The sequence below is a fragment of the Danio aesculapii genome, chromosome 24, assembly GCF_903798145.1.
Source record: "Danio aesculapii chromosome 24, fDanAes4.1, whole genome shotgun sequence".
Lineage (NCBI taxonomy): Eukaryota > Metazoa > Chordata > Actinopteri > Cypriniformes > Danionidae > Danio > Danio aesculapii.
The window spans coordinates 24293896-24307801 of NC_079458.1; the positions used below are offsets into that span (position 1 = coordinate 24293896).

General features: G+C 37.7%; 1 protein-coding gene across 1 annotated transcript in view; it reads left to right on the plus strand.

Moving 5' to 3' along the window:
- Positions 1-13906, plus strand: part of cntnap2a (contactin associated protein 2a) — a 765137-nt gene that overhangs the window by 652918 nt on the left and 98313 nt on the right. Inside the window, exons 18-19 of the mRNA XM_056451014.1 lie at positions 1775-2011; positions 9855-10088. Coding sequence (XP_056306989.1) covers positions 1775-2011; positions 9855-10088 — 471 coding nt within the window. The remainder of the gene's footprint in view (positions 1-1774; positions 2012-9854; positions 10089-13906) is intronic.

Genomic DNA, 13906 nt, shown 5'->3' on the forward strand with positions numbered 1-13906 from the left:
TGTGTAGATTTTGCATGTTCTTCCTGTGTTCGCATGGGTTTTCTACGGGTGCTTCAATTTCTTCCACATCAAAAGACAATAAAGGTCAATTGGATAAAATATAAATAAATAGAAAAAATTGTGGTAGTGTGAAAATGAAAGTGTGGGGGTCTTGACACTAATAAAGTGTTCAAAATTCAATGTGTACCACTGTGTAGGTCAGGTCAATAAAAACATTAAAGATGTTGTTATAAAATGTTATGACAGAGTACTACGACTTTTAATGAAAAGTTCTTGTGACAAATTCAGTTTGTTCAGTAAAAAAAAATTGATGACACAATTATGACAATGATAATAATGACAGATTTATGACGCGATGTTGTTTTGGTAATGTCAAGTTGCCATGACAAGGACATTGGCAGGTTATGATGATGTATTTGTTTATGTCATGTTGTTATAACAAATACATCTCAAACAATGTCATTGTTGCATTTAAAATGACATACTGTCATAAGCATTCATAAATTCTCCTTCATATTCATGATGTGTCAGAAACAGAAACATAATTTTTGTGGATTGTTACACCTTATCTATCTATCTGTCTGTCTATCTCTGTCCATCCATCCATCTATCCGTCCATTTGTGATAGTTGCTGCAATATTGGGCTGCAAATAGCCTGTGCAATGCCAAGGTAAAAGCAGAAAAAAAAATAATTCCACTGAGCAAGATGGTCTAATAAATGTAATATGCTAATTCATTAAGGTTTCATTAGAGCATAATTTCCGATTCAGGGCTCATCAGAGACGGAGGCGGTGAACTTCAGGAGGGTTTTAACAGCTTGTCGTAAGAGCCTCTTTCTTCACTCAGTTTTATTCATGCATGCTTCCAAAATGAAAAAAACACAACAATCTTGTATTTATGAAATCAGCACTGTGAGAAAGTTTTGTGAAGTTAATTCTGCAGTAACAAAACAAGGGCAAAATAAAATGCCTGCTAAGTAGCATAAATCGAAATAATCATGCGACAGAGAATAAATAGAAAAATTAATTAAAATGTGTTTGTCTTATGTTCGTCCTTGAAACATGAGACACTGTGTCTTTCATTAAAGCTTTATAATAGCACAGCATATTTGCTGTACATTTGATGATAAGAGTTCCGCTCAGGTTTATTAGCAAAGGATTCAGTGAGTTTGTTTTGTATTAAACAGCTAAGCAGGTCACCATCTCAATTAAAACTCAACTCTTAATGTAAGCTTAAGTTCAACTGACCTTAGAAAACTTTGAATTTTTATAGCAAAGCCATTCTGCAGTGACTCTAATCTATAGATACTCCAATCCATATCATTTCTCTGAAAGAACTGATAAAGCTTTCCTTGTTTGTTAGCTTGATAAATGATTGTACTTGCGGGTCTGTTTTTTATTATTAACTGTTAGTAAATAATGAATGCATCCTGCCAGGACGTTTGCTATAAATCTAGTATTAATCCAGCAATTGATTGTACGATTTCTGTTTAACTGGGCAGTTTCCTATAATGAAAAGATGTCCGGACACGACGTTGAGCGATTGGCTAATGGTTATTTTCCCCTGGAAGTTGAACTCTAATGGTGTCTAATTTCTCTAAGGTGTGTTGTATTGAATGCTACATGCCATAATGAATGAAAAGCACCAGAAGGAGTTTAGCTATTGGCGGAGACTTAATGTTTCTCATTTAACCTTTTGTTTTCGAGCTCGTTGCAGTGAAAATCATTCTGTCGAGTGAAATATTGACCGGTCTTTGCCTCGATTTCTCATCTAGGTGCAGCGGGAGGTCAGAGAGGATTTCTGGGATGCATTCGCTCTCTGAAGATGAACGGCGTGACCCTTGACTTAGAAGAGAGGGCGAAAGTCACTCCTGGTGTAAAGCCTGGCTGTTCGGGTCACTGCACCAGTTTTGGGATGTATTGTCGTAATGGTGGCAAATGTGTGGAGAAATACAACGGCTATTCCTGCGACTGCACCACCACCGCTTACGACGGGCCTTTCTGTTCAAAAGGTCAGTAATGCAAATTGAAACGTTTGCTGGGAAGTTTACGCACCTTAAAACTTTCTACACTACACACTGATGAAAATCTGTCTAGACTAAAACTGCTGGGAGACTTTGAGAGGCCCTCTATGCTTTCAAGCTCCGCCTCCCTCATTTGAATATAGTAATAGCATCACTGACACCAACAGAACTCTTTTGTAGTTCGTGTTCTGTGTCGAGACCTCCATCAGACACTGCATGGCCTCCGTTTACAAACGGCAATCTGCTGTGAGCCAGAGACTCTGATGGTTGCCCTCGGCTTTCAACTTTTCCTTTCGCTTGAAATATGCATTAACAACCTAGTATTTGCAAACTTTTAACTCACATTTCCATTTTACACTTATTTACTTGTGCCGTCTTGGGTGTTGCAGTCAATATCGAATTCTCTCTGATTCTTTGCCTTTGGGTCGGTGCAATTGCTCCCACAGGCTGCCGTACATCCGTGGCTCAATACTACACCTTCAAATCAGAAAGAAGAATTGGTAACACTTTATTTTGATGGTCCATTTGAGTAATAGTAGACATTTAACTGACTATAAGAAACTTTGCAAGTACAAGTCAACTTACACTAACCCTAACCCCAACCCAACAGTCTACTTATAATCTAATGGAATTAGTTGGCATGTAGATACAATGTAACTTAAATTTAACAAACAGACCATCAAAATAAAGTGTGACCGAGGAATTTGCTTCATTTGGATTCACAATCATGAATGTGATGTGTTACTTTATAAATAAATGTAGTTTTTAGTATATTTATGATTTAAAGTTTGGTCCCAAACCAAAAGTTATAGTTTATATAATAACTTATTTATTTAACAATATATAAACACTTATTGTATATAATAAATATATATGTTTAATTAAATTTTCAGACAGTGAAAGGGTTTTCACACCAAAACAATTCAAACACTTTACAAAATTATTTTTAACAATTAAAGTGAAACTAAAAAGTTGTCTATTTGTTGTCTAATTAAAGATACAAGTATAATGCTTAATACAACTAATCTGGTGGGACAGAAATCATTTGCTTAATGTAAAGCAGTTATCTTTGTCATTTAAAGTCCACAGGGAAAGAAAATGAAGTCTAACTGCTTTTTTAAATGTATTTTATAGATCTTATTTTAAATCATTCAAATCACATGTGAAAATTTCCCCTAAACTAAAACCTGCTGTTTACAACTAAACAAAAATGGAAAATGTAACATACAAGGATAATATTGTCAAAATGATCCCAATTCACAAGGAACCACAAAAAAGACAAAAAAAAAGCTATATTATGAATGCAACAACTCACTGATTTAAATGATCCGTTCAGAATAAGTCTACAGTAAACAACTCACTGATTCAAATGATTCATCAGAGGGAGTCTCTAGTAAACAACCCACTGATTTAAATGATCCATTCAGAGTGAGTCTACAGTAAACAAATCACTGATTAAAGTGATCCATTCAGAGTGAGTTTACAGTAAACAACTCACTGATTAAAGTGATCCGTTCACAGTGAGTCTACAGTAAACAACTCCCTGAATAAAGTGATCCGTTCAGAGTGAGTTTACAGTAAACAAATCACTGATTCAAATTATCCATTTAGAGCGAGTCTCTTGTAAACAACCCACTGATTTAAAGGATTCATTCAGAGTGAGTCGCCAGTAAACAACTCACTGATTAAAGTAATCTGTTCAGAGTGAGTTTTCAGTAAACAACTCACTGATTAAAGTGATCCGTTCAGAGGGAGTTTATAGTAAACAACTCACTGATTAAAGTGATCAGTTCAGAGTGAGTCTACAGTAAACAACTCCCTGATTAAAGTGATCTGTTCAGAGTGAATATACATTAAACAAATCACTGATTCAAATGATCCATTCAGAGCGAGTCTCTAGTAAACAACCCACTGATTTAAATGATTCATTCAGAGTGAGTCTCCAGCGGACAACACACTAATTCAAATGATACATTCAGAGTGAGTCTACAGTAAACAACTCCCTGATAAAAGTCATCCGTTCAGAGTGAGTCTACAGTATACAACTCACTGATTCAAATGAGGCCAGTAGAAGGAGATGTCACGGCATGTCATGGCAAAAGCAAAGAGACACTAGACATCAGCACATGTAAAGTTCCATTAGTTTTTGCTCATTGATAATCTGGGTGTTTGTTACACTTGCATGCCAAAAGGTTGATTATGTAAGCACGTGAGGTCACAGTTTTCGCAAAATCATGTTATTTATAGTTTACAAAAAAACGATAAGGGGATTCTTTTCAAAGAATCATTCTCTTTGAAACTATTTTTTCAAACATGTCATGCCCTTAAGATTCATGCATACCAGCACCTTTATCACTCATTATTTTTGCCTGCATACAAAATCACTCCCAGATATCAGCTGGCACTTAATGAAAAGCAGAAATACCCTGATACACAAGGTGGCACTGCACAAGTATATTGGTACAGCGACATTAATATTTTGTCTCTATACACCAGCAAAATGGATTTAAATTGAAACTAACAAGATGTGCTTTGACTGCAGATTGTCAGCTTTAATTTGAGGGTATTTATATCGACATCAGGTGAACAATGTAGGAATTACAACAGTTTGCATACAGTATGTGCCTCTAACTGGTTAAGGGACCAAAAGTAATGGGACAATTGGCTTCTCAGCTGTTCCATGACCAGGTGTGTGTTATTCCCTCATTATCCCAATTACAATGAGCAGATAGAAGGTCTAAAGTTCATTTCAAGTGTGCTATTTGCATTTGGAATCTTTTACTGTCAACTCTCAAGATGAGAGCTGTAACTATCAGTCAAGCAAGCCATCATTAGGCTAAAAAAACAAAACAAACCCTTCAGACAGATAGCAAAAACATTAGGTGTGGCCAAACACATGTTTGGAACATTCTTAAAAAAAAAGAATGCTTCAGTGAGCTAAGCAACACCAAAAGACCCAGAAGACCATGAAGACAACTGTGGTGGATGACCAAAGAATTCTCTCCCTGATGAAGAAAAAACCCTTCACGACAGTTGGTCAGATCAAGAACACTCTCCAGGAGCTATGTATATGTGTGTCAAAGTCAGCAATCAAAAGAAGACCATTCACACCAGAGTGAATACGGAGGGTTCACCACAATATGTAAACCATTGGTGAGCCTCAAAAACAGGAAGGCCAGATTATAGTTTTAAAAAAAGCCTTCACAGTTCTGGAACAACATCTTATGGACAGATGAGATCAAGATCAACTTGTACCAGAGTGATGGGAAGAGAAGCATATGGAGAAGGAAAGGAACTGCTCGTGATCCTAAGCAGTGATGCATGGTGGTGGTAGTATTATGGTGTGGGCATGTATGGCTGCCAATGGAACTGGGTCTACTGTATTTATTGATGATGTGACTGCTGACAAAAGCAGCAGGAAACATTTCGGGCAATATTATCTGCTCGTATTCAGCCAAATGCTTCAGAACTCATAGGACAGCGCTTCACAGTGCAGATGGAGAATGACCCAAAGCATACTGCAAAAGCAACCCAAGAGTTTTGGTTGGAAAGAAGTGGAATGTTATGCAATGGCCAAGTCAATCCCCTAACCTGAATCCGATTAAGCATGCATTTTTCTTGCTGAAGACAAAACTGAAGGGACCTGACTGTGCATCTTGGCACATTTGACTGCTTGTGAGCTTGCTGGGACAGTCTTTTACTAACACTGAAGAGACACTAGAACCCGAGATCCCCTTCGTCACTGCTAATGGCGCACTGTAAAAAGCTCTATCTATCCCACTTGCTGAGCAGCTGAACACAATGTCATCATCACTATTTAATGTTTGACTCAATCTGTTTTCTTTCAGCAGTTAAAATGAAAGGTTCTGTTCATTTTTTCGGACTGCTTGATATTTAATAACAAAATTGTATACACTTAAAGTAAAATTGAAAATCGAGAATGTTCAGTTTCATCGCAATTTTCTTACCAGTAGTGGTTATACGGTAATCAAAGGATCCAATTTAGGACGTGTGGAAGTCACCGTTTCTCAGAACACATCAACCATGTAGAATTTGTACCCAGCAAATGTAATTGTGAATATCTGTACAATTCTTAGCCTGCCATTCATACTCCCACTGTGTCAAGGCTTTCGCCCCAGTTACACTAAAACATGGTGATTCTGTCTCCGTTGATAATGAACCCCACAGTGCAGCCTGGTAGAAAAGTAAAGATTGCTCAAGGGCCTTGCAGCAAATAATTAAACCAATCTATAGTCCCTACACTGATTTCCTTCCTGCTCCCGATACAGCGTTTGTGCAAAGCTCATTTGTACTTAGCTCTCTATTCCCGGGAGGAAAATGGCTAAATGAGAGAACGCCATGAATAGCAGATAAACCCGCCTCGTCCTCTGTGTACATGAGATATTCAGTGCAGAAGCGCATTGTCATGTTCGCTCACTCGCTTTTTACCCTTGTGTGTATTTACTTCATTACCCATGTTGATTTCCCATGGTTCTTCCTGTTCCACCCCATATGCAACAAATCCTGTGTTGTTTATACTACTTCTGTGTAAGACAAATACACACACACTTGCACACAGACATCCTAGCAGCCAGGTTAAACGATCCATGTAAGGACCTTTGTTCACCCCTCAAGTAAAAAGGTAATAGGAAAGTGTCCTCTTGGTTTTTATAGCTGTTGAGGAAGCCTCTTATGAATACAAAACATGTCAGTAATGTCAGTCTCCTTGCCCTTCTACTGCAGATGGCCAAGTCAGACATTACACATTCCCACTGCACATTCATTGAATGGTGGCCATGATTTTGCCCAAAGTATCACGTGTTCCTCAATGAATCATAGTCGTAACTACAGCAGGTACAGTTCAAAAGCCTAAACTTATACTATAGCTATACACTCACCAGCCACTTTATTAGGTACAGCTGTCCAACTACTTGTTAATGCAAATTTTTAATAAGCCAATCACATGGTAGCAACTCATTGCAATTAGGCATGTAGATGTAGTCACCTAGGCATGTAGACGTAGATCACCTGCAGTTCAAACCGAGCATCAGAATAGAGAAGAAAGGTGATTTAAGTGACTTTAAACATGGGATTGTTGGTGCCAGACGGGCTGGTCTGAGTATTTCATAAACTGCTGATCTGTGGGGATTTTCACGCACAACCATTTCTAGGGTTTATAGAGAATGGTCCAAAAAGAGAAAATATCCAGAGAGTGGCAGTACTCAGTACTCAAAAATCAAAAAAAAAAAACACTCTTTATGACAGAGGTACTGTACGCAGAAGAGCATTTTTGAAAACACAACACGTTGAACCTTGAGGTGGATGGGCTACAGCAGAAGAAGACCACACCGGATGCCACTCCAGTCAGCTAAGAACTGGAAACTGAGGCTACAATTCACATAGGCACACCAAAATTGGACAATAGAAGATTGGAAAAAACGTTGCCTGGTCTGATGAGTTACCATTTCTGCTGCGACATTCGGATAGAGTCGGAATTTGGCATCAACAACATGAAAGCATGCGTAGTATCAACGGTTCAGGCTGGTGGTGGTGGTATGATGATGTGAGGAATATTTTCTTGGCATTGTGTCAACGCCACAGCCTACCTGAGTATTGTTGCTGACCATATCCATCCCTTTATGACCACAGTGTACCCTTCTTCTGATGGCTACTTCCAGCAGGATAACGTGCCATATCATAAAGCACGAATAATCTCAGACTGGTTTCTTGAACATGACAATGAGTTTACTGTACTCAAATGGCCTCCACAGTCACCAGAATAAAATCCAATAGAGCACCTTTGGGATGTGGTGGAATGGGAGATTTGCATCATAGATGTGCAGCTGACAAATCTGCAGCAACTGTGTGATGCTATCATGTCAATATGGACCAAAATCTCTGAGGAATATTTCCAGTACCTTGCTGAATCTATGCCACAAAGGATTAAGGCAGTTCTGAAGGCAAAAGTGGGTCCAACACGGTACAAGAAAGGTGTACCTCACCTACCAGTGAGTGTATAACCAGTATGTACAGTACTTGGACCAAATAAAAAAATTAAGATTGCAGTGTTTCGTTTCAGTCTTAAATACCTAAGCTGTTGATTGAAATCAGAGGTGCAGAAAAGGGAGGATTGGAAATGTGCTTATTTTATATAAAAAGATCAATAGGCTACATTTTAAATCAGTAACCTGTAAGTAATATTACTGCAATTAGCAATTACTGCAAAACCTCCTTACTTTGAAGGCCTTGTGTCAGGATTATAAGTATTCTGTCAAAATGTAATATTGATAGTGAAACGTATTGAGCACTCCATCGATTTAAACAATCTCATGATAGTTCAGGGCGAGCAGTATGCAGTAGAGATGTCATTTTTTCAGCAGACAAGGCAAATATGGTCATATTTCTGCAAAACAATAGCTGAATTATTGAAGCTGGGTTTTTAACACCAGGAATAGTCTACTTTGCTGTTATTGGTAGTGTAGTTGTTATTTAGTGTTAAATTATAGTAGAGGGGGTAGGCTTAGGTTTTGTTATAAATTATAAATGCATATTTGTTTTTTAAGTGTTTTTCACCTTTAATTGAGATAGGAAACTTGAGGTTACAGACAGGAAAGCATTGGCAGCAGAGAGAGGGGTAGGGTCGAGCCGGGAATCGAAGTCGGCTCACCGTGAGCATCATGGTATTATATGCCAGTGCACGTCACCACTAGGCTATTGGCACTGACTTTTGTTTCTATTTACATCAACTTTTATGTATTGTTAAGTTTAAATAATAGTTTTGGGGAAAAAATGATATAGGTACAGGTAATACAGGTAACTGATTTAACATTTGAAAGGTGGTATAGTCAATACAGAGGGTAATAAATTAAATTACTGATATATATGTAATGTAAATATACATTGTAATGTATATACACTTGGTATATACAAAATGTTTGCAAATACAGTGGACGTTAACTGCTGAAAACAGTGAAAATGTATGGAGTTTTTATTTATTTACTTTATTATTACTTTTTTTTTTTGGCAAAATCATTTCGAAAGCGATTTCTGATGTTCTCTTCTTTTTTATCTACCAACAACCCTCATGGCCAGAAGCACATACAGTTGAAGTCATAATTATTAGCCCCCCTTTGGATTTTGTTTTTCTTTTTTAAATATTTCCCAAATGGTGTTTAACAGAGCAAGGAAATTTTCACAGTATGTCTGATAACATTTTTTCTTCTGGAGAAAGTCTTATTTGTTTTATTTCACCTTTAATGAAAGCAGTTTTTAATTTGTTAAAAGCCATTTTAAGGTCAAAATTATTAGCCCCTTTAAGCTATATATTTTATCGATAGCCTATAGAACAAACCATCGTCATACAATAACTTGCCTAATAACCCTAACCTGCCTAGTTTACCTAATTAACCTAGTTAAGCCTTTAAATGTCACTTTAAGCTGTAACACTTTAAGTGTCTAGAAAAAGATCTAGTCAAATATTATTTACTGTCATCATGGCAAAGAGATGAGTTATTAAAACTGTTATGTTTAAAAAAAGTCTTTAAAAAAAATCTTCTCTCCGTTAAGCAGAAATTGGGGGGGGGGAAATAAACAGGGGGTTAATAATTCTGACTTCAACTGTATGTGTGGATGAAGAGACAGATATACTTCTTAATTATTCTATTTTATATTGGTAATTTTCTTGTCATGCCGATATTTATAACATTAAAAAAAGCATTTGTCATCCAAAAAAATGGCCACAAATACATTGTGTGTCTAGGTACGTCTCAGACCCTCAAGTGTGTTGCTTAACTGACAGTATAATCTAAAGAAACATCTCTTCTTTCTCCAGACGTTGGTGGTTTCTTTGAAGCAGGAACACTGGTCAAGTATAATCTGGTGCCTGAAGTGCTGGCTGCAGCTTCCAGCCTGGATGAAAAGAGCATAATCCACAACCTTCCAGTCGAAACAAACCTGACACGTGAAGACCTGACCTTCAGTTTCAGCACCTCCACCTCTCCCAGCCTTCTGGTGTACGTCAGCTCAAAGACCCAGGATTACATGGCTGTGGTTCTCCGTCACAATGGTAAGACATGTTTTAGGCATTGCAAAGATAGAGTGAGATGAATTGCTGAAATTGTGAAACTGAGTGTCTCCCGTAGTGTTTTGTGACACTATGAAAATTTTTCATAATAACCATGTGATGAGCCCAAGGCTCGAACCCAGTGTCTCTGGTGTAGTAGACCAGTGTTTTACCGTTCAGCCACAGGGAGAGTTGGGGAACCCAATTGCCAAGGCGCAAGGTCTAGTTAAAAAAAAGTTATTTAGGAAATCCAAAATCATCAAAAAAGAAGCCAGGCAAAAACGTAGGAAGTAGTTAACAAACATAAAGTACTTCGTAGAGCAAAGGGTACTTTAGCCAAAAACACAATTGATGAAAGGTAGTCACCAGAGGACTTACGGCAACAGCGGTAGCACATCAAACTCAAAACCCAAGAAACAAGTGAAGACAAGAGGGTAGAACAAATAGGCTAGACTAACAAGACACAGCTGAACAGAATTAACACAAATGAACCCCAAACAGAAACATGGGGAAAATGGCGATATCTTGTGGAGAAAACAAACAATAGCTCAGAATATGACAAACTAGGCTAATTATTTTATGCTTCCATATACACAATATTTATTCTGAATTTGGAACAATCCATTTGACGACCTGATAAATGGTTATAGATGTCAAGATGTTTCTTTGTGGTTTATTTGTTTATGGTTTATTGTTTTTTGTTCATGGTTAAGCCATGATTGGTCATGGAGCAACATGCAGTCTCACATTTTTCATTTTCACCATATTTTTATTATTGTCCAGCATAACTTTACAACACAGTAGTAAAATTACAATGTGTTTTCATTTTACAGGAGTTAACGCCTTAAAGGGACAGTGCACCAAAAATGTAAATTCTGTCATCGTTTACTGACCTTCCGCTTGCTCCAAACCTTTATGAGTTTCTTTCTTCTGTTGAGCACAAAAGATGCTATTTGGAAGAATGTTCCAAATGAAACTTGTAGCTATTGAGGTAGTTTTTTTCATACTATGGATGTCAGTGGCTACCAAATTTAAAAAAAAAAAAGCTTGAAACAAAAGGAAAGAAAGTTTTAAAATCTCGGAGGGTGTGTAAATGTCCAGTTTGGGATGAACTGTCTCTTTAAGCATCAGTTTTATTTGGTAGAAAACTGCTTCAATTTCTTTAAAAAACATTAAAAACTAATCTGTTTTTCCAACCAGTGCTCATAAAAAAATATGTGACCCTGGTGCTGATATAGTATTGTGCAAGGAACAGTAGAAAATGTGTCTTTATTAATTTATTATCTGGCCATAATCATAATTGGTGGGGAAAGCTTAAAACTTTTTGGTGTTTCATGTACATTTCAATATAGACCTGCATAGAATAGTGTACACTTTTGGAGTTAAAAAAAAAAATTGGTGATAGAGACATGTTTTTCCAATGAACCAAGTAGCATTTTTGTCATTACAACTCTAGATAAATGCTGTTATCATCTGTGAACATAAATGTTGGGAATTATGCAAATGTGAAGTTAAAACATAACTGGCGCACACTGCATTCCCAAATGCCCATTAAACTCACATGCAGAGACTGAGATCCCTGTTCTTTACTATGAGCCAAGCCACTAGGACATGGTAAACACTGGATCACAAGCAGGGGTGCCATAACAGGGGGTAGGATTAGGACAGTTTTAAAGGACACTATACTTTGCAGCATGTGATTTTAGTATTGCAATTGCCTCTTTATGCAATAATTTATTAGGACACAAACTATAATGACAGCACCCCTCTGTGCCAAGAATGTGTCCCTTTAAGACATTTGTGAGTTATTTAGAAGCATAGCACACAGACATCACAGGTTTTGATCTTTACATATCATTCAGGTAGATTGAAAAAATCTAGAGATGACAAAGTGAAAATCAGGATACCAAACAAGGAAATAAAAACATGAAAAAGTGACAGAGAGAGGAAAAGGTGACTGCATTATTATTTGTCTTTATGAAGCTCTTTTATGTAACATTAAATATAAAATTGTATATTTTAATACAAATAAAGTTGTAATAATATTTTTTTTGAATGGTTTTTAATCCGGCGGCACGGTGGCTCAGTGGTTAGCACTGTCGCATCACCGTAAGAAGGTCGCTGGTTCAAGTCTCTGCTGGGACAGTTGTCGTTTTTGTGTGGAGCATGTTCTCCCCATGTTGGCGTGGGTTTCCTTCAGGTGCTGCGGTTTCCCCCACAGTCCAAATACATGCGCTATAAGCGAATAGAATAAACTAAATTGGCCGTAGTGTGTGAATGCAGGAGTGTGTGGGTGTTTCCATTATTGGGTTGTGGCCGGAAGGGCCGTCACTGTGTAAAACAGATGCCAGAATAGTTGGTGGTTCATTCCGCTGTGGTGACCTCTGATAAATCAGAGACTAAGCTAAAGGAAAATGGATGAGTGAATGTTTTTTTAATGCAATCAAACAGCATTCATAAAAAGATGAAAAATTCCCAAGCAACAGTAATACTGCTCTAGTGATGTACATTCTAGTTTTCTGTGAAGAATGGATGGATACTGTAATTATCACGGGTGAGTTTAGGAAAAAAGTGAGAGGAGGATGTGACTGAGATATCTGAAGCAGAAGGTGAGCTTCAAAAAAATATTCTTTATTGTTTTTGTTTAAATTAATAAATTTTTTGTTTTATAAACGGTCTAAGTGCATAATAATTTATGAGACATGTGCAGAAAGGGTTTTAAATTGCTAATATAATGTTTATGGTATAGTTCTCTTAATTCACTGTCTAACTGACAGACCTATTTTATTACTACGTTGAAAAATGACCATATCCAGCTTAAAAGACATTAAGAAAGTGTTTCAATGTGTGTGTATGAGTGAGACAGTACAATGGTGTTTATTACTTGTAGGCAGGGGCGCCGCTGGCCACCATGGGCCCTATGACAAGATGATTTGAAGAGCTGGGGGTGGGGTGGTTATCGCGGCTTAAAGTGAAGAGCGGAGGGGGGGGGGCATATTAGTATCGCGGCTGAATGTGAGTGGGGGGGGGATGGTTGCCGCGGGCCCTTGATAATGTCTCTGGGGCTCCACTCCTAGTGGCGCCCCTGCTTGTAGGGTTTACAGTAATCATTGTTTGTGTAAAGTTCATTCATTCATTTGTTTTCTTTTCAGCTTAGTCCCTTTATATAATTAGGAGTTGCCACAGCGGAATGAACCGCCAAAATACACAGCATATGTTTTACACAGCGGATGCCCTTCCAGCTGCAACCCATCACGGGGAAACATCCATACACACTCTCACACAAATACACTATGGACTATTTAGCTTACCCAATTCACTTATAGTGCAAGTGTTTTGGACTTGTGGTGGATCATCCGGAGGAAATCCACGCCAACACAGAGAGAACATACAGAAATGTCCATGTACACACAGAAATGCCAACTGACCCAGCCAAGGCTCGAACTAGCGAACTTCTCGCTGTGAGGCAATATCGCTACCCACTACGCCACTGTGTTGCCCTTGTGTGAAGATATAAATGCATAATGTTTATTTAACAGTTAGTTGAAATTTAAATTATTGTCTCTTATTGATTTTTTATAATAGCTATAATGCTTATTAATTGATTGGTTCTACATGTGGCTAAAAGACAAGATAATTAGGGTATGGGGTTTATGGCTTAGAGTAAGCATAGTCAGTCTGGCCAGAAGCCCCAATGACACCCCTAATCACAAGTACCTCACATGCACTCTTTGCTTTGAAACTGCAACAAGCTACATTTATACTGTTACCCTGATGAAGGCAGTTGTTTGCCGAAACGCAGAGACGCAGCCATGTCAATA